General features: G+C 40.4%; 1 protein-coding gene across 2 annotated transcripts; it reads left to right on the top strand.

Annotated features, from left to right (window-relative positions):
* Positions 1-1,207: 1,207 nt before the first annotated feature.
* pih1d1 (PIH1 domain containing 1) lies at positions 1,208-17,197 on the top strand. 2 transcript variants are annotated; one of them, XM_040120553.1, is made up of 11 exons: positions 1,208-1,339; positions 3,273-3,355; positions 4,922-4,979; positions 5,139-5,327; positions 10,728-10,789; positions 13,649-13,730; positions 13,813-13,909; positions 14,863-14,889; positions 15,117-15,195; positions 16,455-16,598; positions 17,080-17,197. In XM_040120553.1, the coding sequence occupies exons 2-11, from the start codon at positions 3,275-3,277 to the stop codon at positions 17,113-17,115; spliced, it is 855 nt and encodes a 284-aa protein (XP_039976487.1). In that variant the 5' UTR covers positions 1,208-1,339; positions 3,273-3,274; the 3' UTR covers positions 17,116-17,197. The 2 variants fall into 2 exon arrangements, with proteins under 2 accessions (XP_039976487.1, XP_039976493.1); XM_040120559.1 differs by lacking the exon at positions 1,208-1,339 and adding an exon at positions 1,370-3,005.
* Positions 17,198-17,292: the final 95 nt, after the last annotated feature.

The raw sequence follows: 17,292 nt of genomic DNA, 5'->3' as shown, positions 1-17,292 counted from the left end.
ATAATCAGCAAATCCGATGGATGGAAGGATGGATGCTTCCATACGCTGTACATATTGAATATTAATCCAGTGTTCCTCCCACACCTACAAAGAGTGCAATTGTGTACAATTTATCTATGCTGGAAAACTACCAGGTGGTTTGCTGCTGTTGTTTAGTTAGTAATGTATAACATATATGAGAAACTGAAATAATAAGAGTCTTCAAACTGAGTTTTAAGAGAGGGAGCAGCACTGGAGAGAAACTGATTACATTTTCTGAAGTGCTGTACTTCAGTACAGTTTTGAAATTCTTCTTCTTTACTTCATTACATTTCAGAGCTAAATCAGTAATTTACTTTTTAGATCAACATTTTGCATAAAAAAATATGATACGCCTGTTGAAAACAATACATTGATAAAGATGAAACCAGTTGTTTGTCTTGTGACTCCCAAAAATTAGTGTATAGTTGTCATGTCTGTTTATCCTAGGGAAGGTCTAGACTACTTAACAGTTGATCGTATTTAAAATGAGCTTCACCTCGACCAGCTACAGCATTAAAATGCTACTTACACACTGATGCATCTATATTAACCATCTAATAATGTCATACAATAATAATATTTCGGTCACAGCAACCAAATGTAGTAAAGTATGTAAAATACCATTGTGAATGCAGGGCATTTACTCTTAAGAGAGTATTTTTCTACTGTTCGATTGGTATTCTTAATCAAACAGGCTACAAGATTTGATTACTTCTTCCACCAATGACAGGAAATCTCTTCAAGACTGGGCCTCAAGATCAGGTGATATTGAAGAGCCCATTTTAGGGTTCTTATCGTGCCAGATGATACTGTGCTTTAGTGGTGCATATTGCCAAACACATTTTCAGTTCAATTAGTACAAACCACTTGACACAGTACGTTTGGTGCTTTCTGGGACCCTGAAGTATTTGGACTTTGCCTTGTAGGCAATGTAGTGTTGATTTTTTTTTTTTTTTAATGCAATGTTTCACATCAATGAAATTTATGCATTTTTTTGAAAACCATATTGCTATTTTATGATGTTAGGGTGAGAATACAGGACAAGACAAGTTGTACAGCAGACGCTTCAAAGGTATGACTTGATCTGAGTGATTGCATGTTACTTAAATGCCACAGGTTGAATGTAGTGAGAGAATAAAGTACAGATCTTTAGGATTATTTTGACAGTGAAATCGTTCAGTCTCCGGGAAAAAAACAGTTTATTTTAGTTTGGATTTTTGGAAGCTTTTATTGTGAAGAATCCGGATCGGAAGTGGGGTTGTTACCGCGTTGGACGTCGGTGGGACATCTCCGAGCAGTTACCAGTACGGGTGGCCAGGTAAACACACGTTTGTCTGGGTGTTTTGAGACGTGAGGGGAGCGACACAGTGAGCACAACAGCCCACACAACAGAGCGCGAAACGTCTCCATGTAGACAGCAAAGAGCGAAGCTGGTCGGCTGGTAGACGGTGCTTGGAGGCTAAGGCTAAGCTAACGTCGCCAGACGGGAAGCAGCATGAACGAAACACCTTATCGTGACCCATGTAACCAGGGCGACGGCAGGCATAACTTTTGCGCGTATTTCTTGCCCTTATCAGTGATTATCGGTGATACTGGCGCCTGAGTTTGGAGAAATGTAACTCTGTTTGAAGAAAAACTCCATCCTAGGATTATTAAATGATGATTACAAATAACTTGATATCTAATAACTCACGGTATTATCAGTTCAGTGCCATTTCTTGTGCTAAGTAAATGTTAGTTTCGTCGTGACATGCATGCCCATGTCTCCGACTGGCTTACGGCTGGTGTTACATGCCTATCAATGAAAAAACGTTAGGAGTGTGCAGTGGTTACTTGTCGGGAGTGGTTCAGTCCGGGCTGCATGATGTGTAAAATGTCTGCTTTGTGGAAATCGACTTATTACAACTGGTGTGGTCACGATGCCAAAATTATGACTTCGATACGATACCTGCCTAAATATCTCGATACCGATACCACGAGCCTCTTCTCATTCATTTTCATTTTAAAATCTAAATAGAAAACTAGAAAATGTGCTCCGTAGAGTACAGACCTCTGCCAAGGAGGCCCATTGAGTCATTTGTGTTCAGTCCACGTTAGTGCACTCCAGTGGTGTGCAGGCTAATGATCCTGGGTTTGAGCGTCATCACCATGAAGCACCAGACTTTCAGTTAATGTCATTTATGTTTATTATTTTCATGCTCAGTAAAATTGTAGTTTACATGCTGTTAAGTGTTTTCATATGTGTTTTTTCATACACGTAGGTGTGTTTTTGACAATGAATTAGTTCATTAATAACATCAGTAACTGGATCATTGTGAATAATTAGATCAAGGTCAAAGTGTTACCAAAGCTTTTACGTTGTATGTAGTATTTTGATGTCCCATTACTTGAGTTTATGTGATTTCTTTGATAGTGAACTTTATATTTGCAACCAGATATCACGTATTGAACAGCGTTTAATAAGACTCAGTACAGCTCCTTGGCGGAGTTCGCCAGGTTTCTAGTAATATAAATAATTATTGACAAAAACGTACATGACATGATTACCATTACCAGTACTGACTGAGTATAAATTGATCATTTTTAACTGGTGGTGTTGGTCTGTAAACTTGTGAACGGCTGTTTTTTAGCATCTTAAATTATGGTAAAGTTAACTTTACCAGTGTGAACGTTGCATTTGCATCTAGAGATGTTTTTGCCACATTGGTAAGTTAGCTAAAAAGATTAAGCCAGATTAAACAGTTATCATTCCCCTCTACTGCCTCATCAAACCCCAATGGTGAAGAAGATTTGCTTGTCACAAAGTAAATCGCATGCGAGACCATTCTAGTGTCAGTGTACTGTGCAACACTAATTACAACGTCCGCAAAAGTTTTCTGAAATTACATGGAAAAAGTAAACATTCCAAACGATCGTGTATGCATATCTGAAAGTTGTTGCAAGAAGAAGGAGTTTGCCCTGTCAAATCATATCAAAGTTGTGCAGTAAGTAATTTTTTGACTAGACATTAATTCGTTACTTTTCGTTCCTTTTCAGATATCTATTCTGTTATTGTTTTTTGGTTTGTTTCATGTTTCATATTGTTCTATAATGATGTTATGTAGGGTTGCTGAGGGTGATAGCAGAAGTATTAGCGACCCTTTCAAGTTACAGGGAGTTATTTGATCAAAAGTAAATCATTAATTGTTAAATTTTGTATTTGAATGTTGAATAATGATGTTGAATGATCATTGACTGAGTTTTTCCTGTAGCCATGACAACAGACTCCTCACTCCTCAACTCTGAACTGGAGTTACAGCAGCAAGAGGAGCTGTATCAGCAGCTGCTGTCACAGGTAATATGGCTTTTGGGTTAAAGCCAGACTTTCCACAGTGACAATGGTCACTGTGACCAAGCAGAGAGAGAATAGAAGGAAAAGGAAAGTCACTGAGTCAAACTGACTCAGTAACGTCAGATACACAGCCTTAACCTTTAAAACACTAGCTAACACCAGCTACCGTAAGCTCCTGGTCATTGCGGACCAAGTAAGGTTGCAGCAGCAAAACCCTTCAGTGTATAGAGTTGAGCTACTGATACCTGATTTTATTGCTTATGAATTCACTTTTTGGATTGTACGATGTAGAATTTTCTTATTTCTTCATTCAAAAGTTACTTAGTCATGCTTTAAAGGAGTAGTTTGACATTTTAGGTAATGCGCTTGTTTGCTTTCTTGCCAGGAGTTAGGTGGGAAGAGTGATACCACTCCTCTCTCTGTATAGTAAACATGTAGCTGAGCTAGTCATTTAGCTTAGCTTAGCTCAAAAACTGGAAATGGGGAAACAGCTAGTCTGTCTCTGTCTAGCGATAACAAAATCCACCTACCAGCATCTATAAAAGTTCACTTAGGAACACATTATATCTCATGTTCACCATTTTATGGGGGGTTATGTGCCGGACTATTCCTTAGCCTGGAACAGTAACTTCCTGGAGTCAAGAAATATTACTGCACATAACCCCCATCAAATTTTTGTTTGGATTAAATAAATAAGGTATAACGTGGTAACTAGTGACATTTAGAGGAGCTTGTAGGCAAATATTATTACCTTGGGACACAGCCAGGCTACCTGTTTCCCCCTGGTACCAGTCTTTATGCTAAGCTAAGATAACCGGCTGTAGCTTCACATTTGCTGTAAATGTAAAGACACGGTGATGATATCCCTCTCCTCGTCTGACTCTTAGCAAGAAAGCAAATACGTGCATTTCCCAAAATGTGGATCTATTCCTTTGAGGGAAAACGTCTATTATTACTATTATTTATCCTTTATAAAACGATTTTTCTCTCTTCTCTCTCAAGAAGTTGTAATGCTGTTACATTTATAGAAAAGCGTGATGGTGCACAAATTGAAAAACATTTTTTAAAACCAAGTTGTCTTTCAGCTTTGGTAAGATGATCTACATGATCATTTAAGGCTAATGCTGTAACACCTGCACAGGCTAACTAATGTAATTGTATTTACTGTCCTTACCAAGGGAAATGCTGACACAGGGCTGAGTTTTGTTTGGACTGCTCTGTGGCATTCCCTTAGGCTAATGCTTAATTGCATCATGTGCAAAGCATTCCGTTTTTTATGAAGTCTAAATATTATTAGATTATCAATTTTCAACATCACAGTTGGTCATTTAAAAAAAATACTTGGGCTTGGGTGCTCTGGCTGCTTGAAATGCAACCAGAGAACTTTTTTGTTGTCCTGCCACCACTGTCACGTCATTAGAACACTTGTTTGCATTTCTTTTTGTTTGTGTTAGTTTGTCTTGGCTTCTTCCTTCCTCCTTTTTCCTACAGTAGTTTTTCTGTTGATGTAACTGAGTGTGTTTAAAACTAACAAATGGGTCTGAAATAACGACTAGTTATCTTTTTTAGACAATGGGGAAGATGCAGACTGAAAGTCCAGACTCTAAGGTTATCCGACCACAACCTGGTAAGTGTTTCCACTTGATATCAAATTGCACACACCCACACAAATACATTTGTGGGAGAGCCTGATTTGGAAAACAGTGCCACAGTTTGTTCATAAATATGATTTATTGGCCCATTACTGGGTATTGGAATTTTGCGTTCTCTTTCTCTTCCCTCCGAGGCATGTGTGTGAAGACTCTCTCAGAGCCAGACAAGCAGAAGGTCTTTGTCAACATTTGTCAGTCAAACTCAGTCCCGCCTCCTCCAGAACTCTCAAGAGAGGAGCTTGTGGAGCTGCTCCAATCAGAAGACCCCAGTGGCTACAGAGTTCCCATGAGCCTCGGCGAGCCACACACAGAAGTAGACAACAGTATGTAACTAAAATCAAAGATGATATTGTTTTCATAGGCAGGAGCGCACATTACTTAATCTTATGACAACTTAATTCATAGTTAGACTGTTTTTCCAATTTACAGTTTAAAATTGTTTATAGTTTAAGGGTAGTCGTACTCATTGTGAATGTGCATGCAGGCAGCTTTTTTTATTGATCCTCATAGTCATTGTCTCATTTCAATCCAAGTGTGATGCAGAATAGACCCACACTACAGAAAATGAATCGGTGTCCAAAAACGTGAAGAAATTACAGCAGTTCTCCTTCAGGGTCTAAATGTCTCCACAAAGTTAGAGTTTCACTGCACAACTATTAAAAAGGGGCAATATGTGACTCATCTCTGCCGCTGAACACGATTTCTTGCAGTTGGCTGTAGTGGTGGTGATGGTCGCTTGGTAAAAGCTCCAGCCATTGTTGTGTGAAAGAGGTTAGAATACACCCTCTGGGCAGCGCTACTTCTTCATCCTCTCATGTTGGAATGATAGCAGACTTCAGTAGAACAAAGGTTAGAACAAAGGAAGTGATAGAAAAATAAGTTTGACGCTGAACCTGCAATGTTTCCTCTGGGCTGGTAAGGAAACAGCTGTTAATGCTAACGTTGGCTGTGTAGCAGAAACTTACATATTGCAACTTAAAGTGTAACGCCTGATCACTACAAAAAATAATTACACAAGGGAAGGAGTGTTTTTCACATTACAGCATTTTATGTTATGATAGGATGGGACTGTCAATAGCAGCAACTTTCACGGTGGTTTAGTTGGTGTCGGCAATAAATAAACAGCCATGAACTGAAGGACTTGTGAAAGCCTTGTTAATGTCGTGCATCTTTTTTTAGGCCTGTGGGCTCAGTTACTCAAGCAAGGCACTGAACCGCTGGCACAGACTAAAACTCTGTTCACACCTGGCATTAACACGAGTGTCCACATGTGTCTCAAGTGACCTCTTGTGTTCAGATCTAACCTCTGCGCTCTATATGCAGATAAGCACGTACGTTATTTCAGGTTGCGAAGACCAAATGTGTTGTTGTTTCCAGCCAGTCCGACTCTGACAGACGGTCCACTGTGTGAGTGAGTGAGTGAGTGAGTGAGTGAGTGAGAGACAGAGACAGAGAGCGGAGCAAAGAGGGGCTGAATGAACAATGCGCTGCACACATCTCTACACTGAAGTAAGATTTCACCCATTTGAAATAGACAAAAAATAGAAAATCAGTATGTGTCAGTCAGTGTTTTGCCACCTCCGAATTGTTATAGAAATAACAATGTACTGCTTTTAATTTAAAGGAAAAAGTCACCAAGTGAAGTAGTGCTTTAAGAGATAAGATCATTAAGTTAAATTGTGTTTTCTTAAACATAGACCCCAATGAATAGAGGCGCTGCAACTCCAAGAGAACAACTGTCTCTGCATAGTTTATGCTTCATGCTGTTGTTGTGGTTTACAAGTGTTGCATGTGTAAAGCTGGCGGTCGAGTTGGGGAACTTAATTTTCCCTTAATTTTACCTCTTTCCTTTTCCAGGAGAATGCGCATTTGTGTGATCATCTGGCCTCCCCTAGTTGGAAATTTGGCCTGGAAGAATGCTTGCCGCTGTTTATAGCAGCAGAGTTGAGCCGGTTGAGGTAGCTTTGTGAGATTCCCTCAACAGTCCTAACTTCTCTTGGGACCACTCACTGGACGTATCTTAACCATTGTGCTGTTCAGAGCACTCTGAATGACTCTGCCATTCTCATGCTCCATTTTCTGCTTTTAAATGATCTGATTCATGAATGACACAAAAACTAGTTTGTCATTGTCAGTAGCCTCATGAAATCTTAATTTGCAGAGCTGCTGTCATCACATCCTTCCAATATCAAAGAAAATGATGCACCTTCATGTTACTGTGACAGTAAGCTATTGAAAACAGGCTTCTTGATCATTCTGTCTGTATTTATTCATAGTATCAGTGAGACATCAGTAGCATTATGAGGCCAAACGCTATCACTTCAGGAGCCAGTAGACTTAGAGACCAGAGAAAAACATTAGAAAAACAAGGCTTTTTATCATTTTTGACGTCAGAACATTGTTGAAGACAAATATTTTGAGGAATACCAGTGAGTGTATGTGTAACTACAATATGCTGATATCAATTTCATGTCAGTCTCTACCAGTATGACACACTGTTTGACACTGTATGACATTCTCAAACACAGTGAGACAAGCTTGAGGATGGACAAACCTTTATTGAAACATTTTCATAAAGACAGTTGTAATGCTGAGTGTTTGCTGCAGAGGAGTGTGATGTCCCAAGTTCAGATATGAGGATCTGCAGGGGACAGCCAACGCTGCTTCCTGTGACGCACGTCGTGATTTTCCATGAGACTGACAGCTGCTGACCTGCCACTTTCTACTTAGAAACTATCTTAGTGTTAGTAGGTAGCCTGTTGCTGCCCTGTTCATTTAGCTCCTAGCATAGCCCACCAGCTTAACTTCTAGTTACCCACTGCCAGCATTACTTTCTTAACTATGTTAACAGTGGTGTATGTCAGCTGTTCCCCTTTTGTAGACAGCGTGTCTCTCTAGAGAGACTTGTTCGTCAGTTAGAACAGCTCCTCTCTCCTAGCGTTACCTTGGATGTGACGGGCACTCCAGATAGTGTTAGCCACAGGCTTGATAGTTGGTCACTTAGCAATAGCACTAGCATAACCTCATTGGCAGGTGGTGTGGAAAGACTCGCAAGAGCAAGCAACTGGTTGTGTGGCCTGGTCTGCAGTCACCCCTCCCGACTGCAAACCTGATGTTGATCCTTGCCAGCCCTGTTGGTAGTCATGTTAGCCTGTGTGCCTCCTCCACCTTATTGTTAAAACAATGCTGATATTTGAGGACACCATTGCCTGCAACATTAGATTAACATCACCAGCCACAGTTTTCTGTCTATCCAGGGCCAGAGCCTCCGACATAGAGGCTAATCTTAGGGTGTTGGCGTCAGTTGGGGAGAAACAGGGAAACCAGGCAAACACCACCACTAGTTTTAGCAACTTCGTTACGCATGTTGGCACCAATAATGTGAGGATGAAGCAGTCGGAGACAAAAAAGAAGTCCTAGTCAGGACATTTGAGTTTGCCAGAAAGATGTGTCGGCATCAGTTAATTGTCTCCGGTCCCTTAACCGCAGGGTAATGATGAGATGTACAACAGGCTTTCTTCACAGACCTGCTGGCTGTCTCGTCAGTGTAGCGAGCAGGGATTTGGTTTTGCTGATAAGTGGCCTTCATATTCTGTATTGCTTTAATCCACAAATCTTTTTTTCAATCTAACCTTCAAACTAGATATTTCTTGTATTAAAAACATCTCCCTCAGCTATAAATTTCATTTGTCCAGGACAACAGACTCCAACCTATCCACCTTGCGGTACTTTTCGTACCACCTGGCCCTTATTCACTATTTTTAGAAGAATTGCTAGAATTTATCTGAGAGCTTGTTGCTCATTCTGAAGAGATTTTAATTAGAGGCGACTTCAGCATTCACCTGAATAAAGCCTCTTATCCTCTAAGTCAAGCCTTTTTGGCACTTATTGATACTTCTGGTTTCACCCAGTTTGTAAGTGAACCTACTCACTGCAGTGGTAACACGCTGGCTTCTGATCTGACTGTCTCCTTATCACATCCATTGTGTCAGATCACTACCTTCTCAAGTTTGAGCCGATACTAACCTGTACTCATAACGTTGGTGCTGATGTATTTTACCACTTGATACGTTGATCCATCAGCTTTAACTGCTCTTATCAAGCAATTAAGGGTGGTCCTGGTTCCTTTCACTGCACTGTACCGTTAAATTACACACAGCTCTGTCTAGTCTCATTGATTCGGTCGCACCTCTCACCACGAAAACTATAAGGTCAAAGAAGTCTACACCCTGGTTTACTGAAGAAACACCTGCCATTAAGCAGGCCTGTAAGAGGTTGGAGCGAAAATGGCGAGAATCCGAATTGGAAGTCGTCTACCTTCAGACTGCACTGAATTACAAGCGTGCTCTGTTCACTGCTAGAACAGCATATTTCTCTCGCTTAATCAGTAACAACAAACATGTTTTGTGATTTCTTTTTGACACTCTAGCTGAACTTGCTCAAAATCAGCCACCTCTGAATTGCTAACCCTTTACGGCTCATGATTTTTTAGACTTTTTCTGCAGGAATATAGATGAGATTAGATACAAAACTAGTTTCTCATCTTTAGCTTTTTCTGCAGAACCCCTTGAGCATTATGTTGAATCCCAGATAGTCTCCTTTTTAATACATTTTGAGACTATATCTCTTCAATTCTTGTCTAATTGGTACCTGCCTCCTCGACCCTCAGCTAAACAGCTAAACTGATCTCTCGCCAGTTTTGGGACCTACAATACCAAATATTGTTAATTTATCACTTACATCTGGCATTGTCTCCACCAGCTTTAAAACTGCTGGGGTTTAAACGGTTACTCCAGAAACCACACCTTGACCCAGAGTCTGTTAATACTTGTCGACCAGTCTCTAACTTTCCATTAATTTCAAAAGTACTAGAAAGAGTTGTGTTTGAGCAGCTTTCAGCCCATATTGTGTGGCTCAGGTCCAGTCTTTTAGCAGCACCTGGAAGTTGCTCGATGTCCTCCCAAATCATATTCATCATTAATGTTTACAGTCTCTATTGTTGTCATTCTGATTGTCCGTACTATAAATCTACTCTGTTGCTCGATTATGCACACACAACATCTATGCGTATCTGCCCATCCTTGTCCAAAGTGAGGGTCTAAGGTCTCAATTGTGTTGTAATACCGTACAGATTGTTAAGCCCCTAGAGGCAAATTTGTGATTTCTGATATTGGGCTATATAAATAAAATTAAACTTGACTAACAACCAGGAAGAAGGATGACCAAAACATCTAGATTTGCAAGGAGCAACACAGGAGACGTGCTGGGCAAAAGGGAAATTTGGATTTAAACAGCAAAGATTATACATCAGCTGCTGATGCATTTATGCAAAAACATTTGATTAGACATTTATACCACAATTTCCTCGTGCATTAGGCAGCTTTGACGGAGGCTAACCAGTGGTGTAGTTCAGCAATCAATAATCTGGACCGGGGGGGTTGGAAAGTGTTTATGAGGTACGCAAACACTGCAGGCCCTTGATTTTTTTTGATGTTGTGGCTGATCGGTGTATTTGTTGGGTCCCATATTTTACTTTACAGTATGGTGCCAACAGAAGGGAAGCTTTTAAAAAAAAATCATTTGTTTGCACTGGTTCCCAGCCCTTTGTGAATATTTTCCTATTTTAAAACTTCTATAACAGAAGGTTTATCGAATTCAACCTTTTCTGCATTTATAAAATGTGTTCGGTAGATTGATGTCATATGTCTCCCTCTCCGTTTCAGGCTCTCAGGGTTGCACAGCCTATGACGTGGTCATCAACCAGGAGTTCTTCCAGAGGTGTCAGGTGTGTTTGTCTGTGTGTGGTCTTGTTTTTTCGTCTATACATCCATAATAGTTTTATTTGGCTGTTAAAGAAAAGAGGAAATAGTAGAACTGCTATACAGTACTTGTTTTGATTGATGATTTATGCTAAAGTGTCAAGGTTTAAGTGCCCATCTGTATAATCTGTATAAGAGTTAGTTATTACTTTTTTAATTGCCTTAATCGTCTTTTAAAGCCAGAATGTTATTTATTATCTCGCAAACTGAAGAACCTGATTGAATTTTTAACTGGTTCAACGCTTGAAGTCCAGTGTATATACAAAGAGGATCTGTGGATTTATAGAATTATAGTCAGCCGAGCCACATGTACATGATCTATAAAAGATATTGAAAATAAAAACTATCAGAGAGATCATCAGTAACAAATAAAAATTATGGTTGAATTGACCGTTTGCTGAACCCCTCTCCCCGGACAGTTATTGTCAGTGACAGTGACAATCACGGTTTAGAAGCTGTAACTTGTTCAGCAGTCCTTTCAAGCTTTGGGTTTCTCCAAATTAAAGTGGTGTGTTTGCGGGTGTTAGTGTGAGTGAAAGTCTGCTCTTTAAGAATTTGGTGGGTGGAGTTTTATCCAAAACCAGAAACTGTAAGAAATGGATTAAACAATGGATGTGTTTGTCTGCTCTAATGTAAGCTACAAACATTAGCATGTTGGGCTACTAGTTTACTACGTACAGTAGTAACCTAACACAGCACTACTTCCTTGGCCAACTAGCATTTTATCTGCTATCTACATTCTGTGGGATTACAGGTTATGTTATATAAAAGCCCTGTTCCCGATAGTACATCCCCTATGTAGTATTTCCCTACTGTGGATGTAGGCTACGTTAGCGGTTCTGTCCTTCTGATTTTGGGGAAGTTTACACTGAAGTAACTGCAGACAAACAGACAAACGTGTTATCCGAGATAGCATTATGTTCATTTATCTTTTGAGGTCAAACATACCGTTTGAAAATACAATAAATAAAGCATAAATAACCTGTGTATTGCTTGTCCAAGTAGGAGCTAAGCAGCTAAATAGGGTTATGCTAGGAAGAAACAAAATGTAACACACAAAATGCAAGAGCAGACTTTTGTAACACTTTATGGTGACAGATGCAATACTAGACAAACCACTGCAGATCTACAATGTAATACGAGAGCATTTTCTATGTTTACATGGAGCTTTAGCCTCACTCTTTTAGCACATTTTGTTATTCTTTATTTAGACAGGTACTCTCACTGAGATCATGATATATTTTTCAAGAGACCTTTGTACAGGTATAGACATATACAGTTCAAATATGGACAGACAGAAAATTCACACATAGAAGTTACATTTGTTTCGTATTAAGAAGAGCAGTTACAAGTGGAACTGCAGATGCTTGAGTGTAGTCTTTTAAAATCATCAAGTGATGTCTGCGAAGTTTCAAAGTACCTGAAACCAGTTCTTCCAAGCTCTTTTTGAACATGTTGTAAAGCTAAAGTTAAAAATATCCTGTGACCTGACCCATGAAGGGGTGTACTTGGTCTGCAACAATGTTTGGGTCAGTGGTACGTGCAAAAGTAACATCCACATGGACGCCAGGACCCACAGTCCCCCAGCAGAACATCACCAGCCTGCCTTCCTCCCATCGTACATCCCTCTTCCATCTCTTCTCCAAGTTAATGACGCACACGCCCCTGGCCGTCTGCATGATGTTAAGTAGAAATGATTGATCAGACCAGGCCACCTTCTTCCAGTGCTCCATGGTCCAGTTCTGACGCTCACGTGCCCATTGTGTAGGAACCGTCGGCGGTGGACAGGGGTCAGCATGGGCTCTCTGACCGGCCGCGCAGCGCCATAAGCAGCATACTGCGATGCGGCATGTGTGTTCTGACAGCTTTATGTCGTAGCCAGCATTAACGTCTTCAGCAATTTGTGCTACAGTAGCTCTTCTGTGGGACTGGACCACACGGGCCAGCCTTCGCTCCCCACTTGTATCTGTTGCCATCGGTTGTCCTTCCTTGGACCACTTTTGGTGGGCACTGACCGCTGCATACACCCAACAGGACCTGCCTTCTTGGGGATGCTCTGACCCAGTCGTCCTACGCTTGGCCATTTCTCCCGCTTCCAGCACATCAACTTCGAGAACTGACTGTTCACCCGCTGCCTGATAGATCCCAGCCCTCGACAGGTGCCACTGTAGCCAGATAATCAATGTTATTCACGCCACCTGTCAGAGGTTTTAGCGTTGTGGCTGATCGGTGTAAGTGCCATGTGAGAAAAAGCTTGACATGCGTAGCAACAGTAACTGAGGAGAGCGTGGCTTAAGGAACTGTCAATTATAAGACTACGCTCACAATTTTATTTGTCACTTGTACCAATTGTTCATAATAAATATTAATCATAATATATTCTTATAGAATATGATTTCAATTTGTACTTACAATGATTGATATTTCTGATATTCAAAAGAATAAAAACTCTACAAATGATAACACATTTTTTAATTTAAAGGAATTTTCTGATTTTTTTTTTTCTTAGCAATTGCTGAAATATCATGCTAAATGAAAAAGTCAGAAATTAAAAAAAAAAAAAATCAAACCAGTTGCGTATTTTACCTTTGCTAAGAGGAATGTGAAACATAGGGTGATGTGATGTAGTGTTTGAATCATCTGTGTACTTCTGATTATCTGTAATTTCTTCCACTTGACCAACAGGGGGCCAGTCGTACACAGTTAAGTCCACCTTTGGAACTGCCATGATTACAATAGCCGTGCTGAATTAAAACAATCAAATGTCTTCCCATGTGTATTATGTAACAATATGAAATATCTCTATATATGTTTGTGTCTTGCAGAAGGATCCCTTGTTCCAGCAGTTTGTTATTCTGGTGTCTTTAGAGGGTTTGGAGAACAAATACAACCTAGAGCTCAGTAGAGGTAGGTGTGTGTGTGTGAGTCTATATGAGTGTACTGTTTCTTAAAATTGATAACAGCGGTTATCTTTTTTGTGATTCTGCAGACTGGAAGGTACTGAAGAACAGAAAGTTCTTGGGTTCTGTTTGCGAGCAGAACATCCGGACAAAGAGCAGGCCGGTGATTCAAGAGCTGCAGCCTCGGTACGTCCCTCTGAATGGACTTGTTAACAGAAAACAGACTGACGCTGGCGCCTGTGGCAGGGTTCTTCTTTAGTGGCAACACTTTAAGTCCTATTTAGCATTTATAAGCAGTATGTAAACATTTAATAACTGGTTTTAATGAATCTATCTGTCCTGTCAACAACTACCTCCTCCTGTGGCACCCATAAACGGAGGCTGCTGTGTAAACGGACCATGAATTACATTACACAACTCTTATAGTATAAGATGTCATTAATACATTGTACATTGCTATACATTGATAAAAACTTATGCTTATAACTACACTAGTGTGTTATAAGCATTCATTAAGTGTTTATATCATGCTAATAAATGCTTAAAGTAAAGTGTTGCCCTGACATCTCTGAGTATACTGAGGTTTGTCAAAAAGACAGTAAACTTCAAATATGAAAACAATACAAAGAGGAGTGTGACTCTCTTTTAGAAACATTGTTCTCCCTTTAGCATGAATCAGGCACCCACCATCCCTGCAGAGCCCATTTCTTAGAAGTCAGCCCACTTCCTGTAATGTTTTTTGCAGCTTGTAAAATGAAAGTTAAGTGGCTACAACTGATAAAATCAGATGTGATGAAGATAAAAATCCTGCTGCTGCCCAAGTAATCTTCCTGTACTCCTGTGGTCTTTGTATTGATTTGGTTGTAGTTTGTTCTTCGCATGGCTTGCTCTCATGCAGATCTAAAAAGTTGACAACAACGAGGAGACTATAGATCATGATTAGTGTGAGAATTTCATCAAGTATGTCCATTAAAGCCGAGGGCCGAAACATGTTTATTTCACTAATATTCTGACTTAAAGAAAAAAACAAAAAAATAACAGGGAGACAGGCAGTTTTCCAGTGACTTTAGGATTAATGGCTTTATGATTTGTATCAGACGCTAAAATCTCCCGCTCTTTGTCCTTACATACTCTTACAGGGAGAGCTCCACTGCTACAGCCAAAAGGTAAATCTCTTCTTATTTGTCGTCTATGATTCTTATGCAAAGTCACAGTAACATGGCACACACGTTTATATCTCTTCTCACTTTATCTCTGTCTGCCTGTTTTTCCTTTTCTTTTGTTACTCTATACCCCCCTCCTCTCACGTTTCGCTTTTTTCTCTCCCTTGCCCATTCACTCACACCTCACTCTTTCCTTCATCTTCTTTATGGTCATCTCTCACTTTCCTCAGACCAGAGTTCACTTTGCTTGTGGAGCCTCCTGCTGGTGAACCTGAGTACCTCGTTGCAGAAATAGAGCTGCCTGGGGTGGTGAGACATGCAGTACACACACACGCACACACACACACACACACACACACACACACACACACACACACACACTCTCTACAGTACATAAAACACACTTGTTTCTTCCATTTCTTCTCGTCTGCCCTGTTTCTTCCTCTCCCATCATTAGCCTCAAATACAAATCTGACCCATTCGCTTACTTTCCTCTTAAAGAAGTATGGTTTCCAAGCAGGATACAATGGAAAAGGCCAAATTAAAACCAACAACACATAATAGGAAAATAGGGCATGCAACCAAATTGCCAGTATTCTGGATTTTTCATAGCCCCTGCAGTGTGGTAGATATTCAGTTGTTCTGATCGTTTTAACACTTTCTTCTGGCATACAAAGTTGCTCTGAAGAAATCCATATTTTTGTGTCATTAAGATTTCATTAATAGGACACAATCTATCCAAGAGCTTATACCACCAGGCGCTGAATTTGCATAAAAGCAGAGGGCGTTAGTGTGAAACAAAATGTTCATTGTCTGTTCCCTGAACCACACCCTCAAAGAGTTACTGTTGCTGTAACTGCAGTCTTTATTGATATGACCATAAAGCATAAAGTTAACCGCTCATCATTTGTATGTTTTTCTATAGTAAACTGTCAAACCGTCCAAGTGTTACGTTGGAATGAACAACACTTAAGTTATATTTTTATTCATATTCGATATTTTACTGTGACGCTAAGGCTAAATAGCTCTACACTGCAATACAAGAACAACGCTACTTTTTGTTTCCATGTCTGCTACATGGATCCTCGGCTGGTGAGGATGCTGAGATGCCTCAGTCTTTTAGCACCGCCTTGTGTATGATGCCAGCAAGTGCTTATTTAAGATTTTTCCAACAAATCTGTTGAAAACAATAAAAGTCAGCTCTTCTTCAGTTTTCAACCAGCTAACAGAGTTTTGGCGTGGGCATTAGCTTATGCTAGCTCACTACAGCTGACAGTGAGTTGTAATTTCTTTCAACCGAATCCGCAATTGTTGGCAAAAACAAGAAGCCTGCTCTTTTGTACTTCTGTGTGAAACCTGCCGCAACTTACTGTACTTTCAGTTCAGATGAAGGCTTCTCATAGCCAACCCACGCTGTATTGATCTGTGTACAAACGTGATCAGAGAAGCTACATGTCATACCATGTTATGATATCTTATCTCATGAAATCCTATACGGTACAAGTGCAGACACGGTCAAAAGCTCAGTGTGCCAGAATCTCAGCGGGGCATATTTTTCTGCCGTGCAGCCCTCGTCTCGCTCTCTGGTTCTGGACGTCGGAGAAGACCGATTGGTGTTGACGGCCCGGCCCTCGCTCTTCAAACTCGACATCTTCCACCCCTTCCTCATCGATCAGGAGAACAGTGTGGCACAGTACAACAACAGCACTGAGGTACGAAATGCACACGTGCATAAAGTATATACTGCACACAATCAGGCACAAACTGTGAGAATGACTGCTGTGCTGCTGACAGCAGTGTACAGTACCAACCGGCTAAAACGCACAAATGCAGACATGAGTATACTAATAGCTGTACAACCTACAGCTAAAATACACACAAATATACGGTATGTACCCTATGGTATGAAACGCTAGACAACCAAAGAGGGAGAAAGATGCACAGTGACGCTAAATCTACACCGTGACAAAACAAACGCACGCACACATTCACATACACACGTGACACCAGCCCAGTGCAAGCACCACCACCCAGAAGGGGCCTTGGTATGATTGGGTCTCAACATAACATTCCAACACAGTGTACAGAAATAACGCAACAACAACACGTAACAGTAATGTGCTAAACAAACACATTACACACGTCTCTTAACACACTGTACACTTCTTTCTGTTTCTGTTTTATTTTTCTCAGATCCTTACAGTCACTATGCCTGTGGTGTCTTCATGAAACTGGAGTCGTCCAGTGTGTCCAGTTATTTATTGTTGTTGTTCAAAAATTACGCTGTGCTAATAAAAGAGTCTTTTTATAAGTCAGATCTCTCTGTTTTATTTGAGTCACTTAGACTTAGATGCCCATTCGGCAGAACTCTGAGCAGGTTCAAACAGCGGCAGGTCCTAAAGTCTA

The sequence above is a fragment of the Xiphias gladius genome, chromosome 3, assembly GCF_016859285.1.
Source record: "Xiphias gladius isolate SHS-SW01 ecotype Sanya breed wild chromosome 3, ASM1685928v1, whole genome shotgun sequence".
NCBI lineage: Eukaryota > Metazoa > Chordata > Actinopteri > Istiophoriformes > Xiphiidae > Xiphias > Xiphias gladius.
The sequence above is the reverse complement of the archived record's forward strand: the minus strand, read 5'-3'. Positions and strand labels throughout refer to the sequence as shown.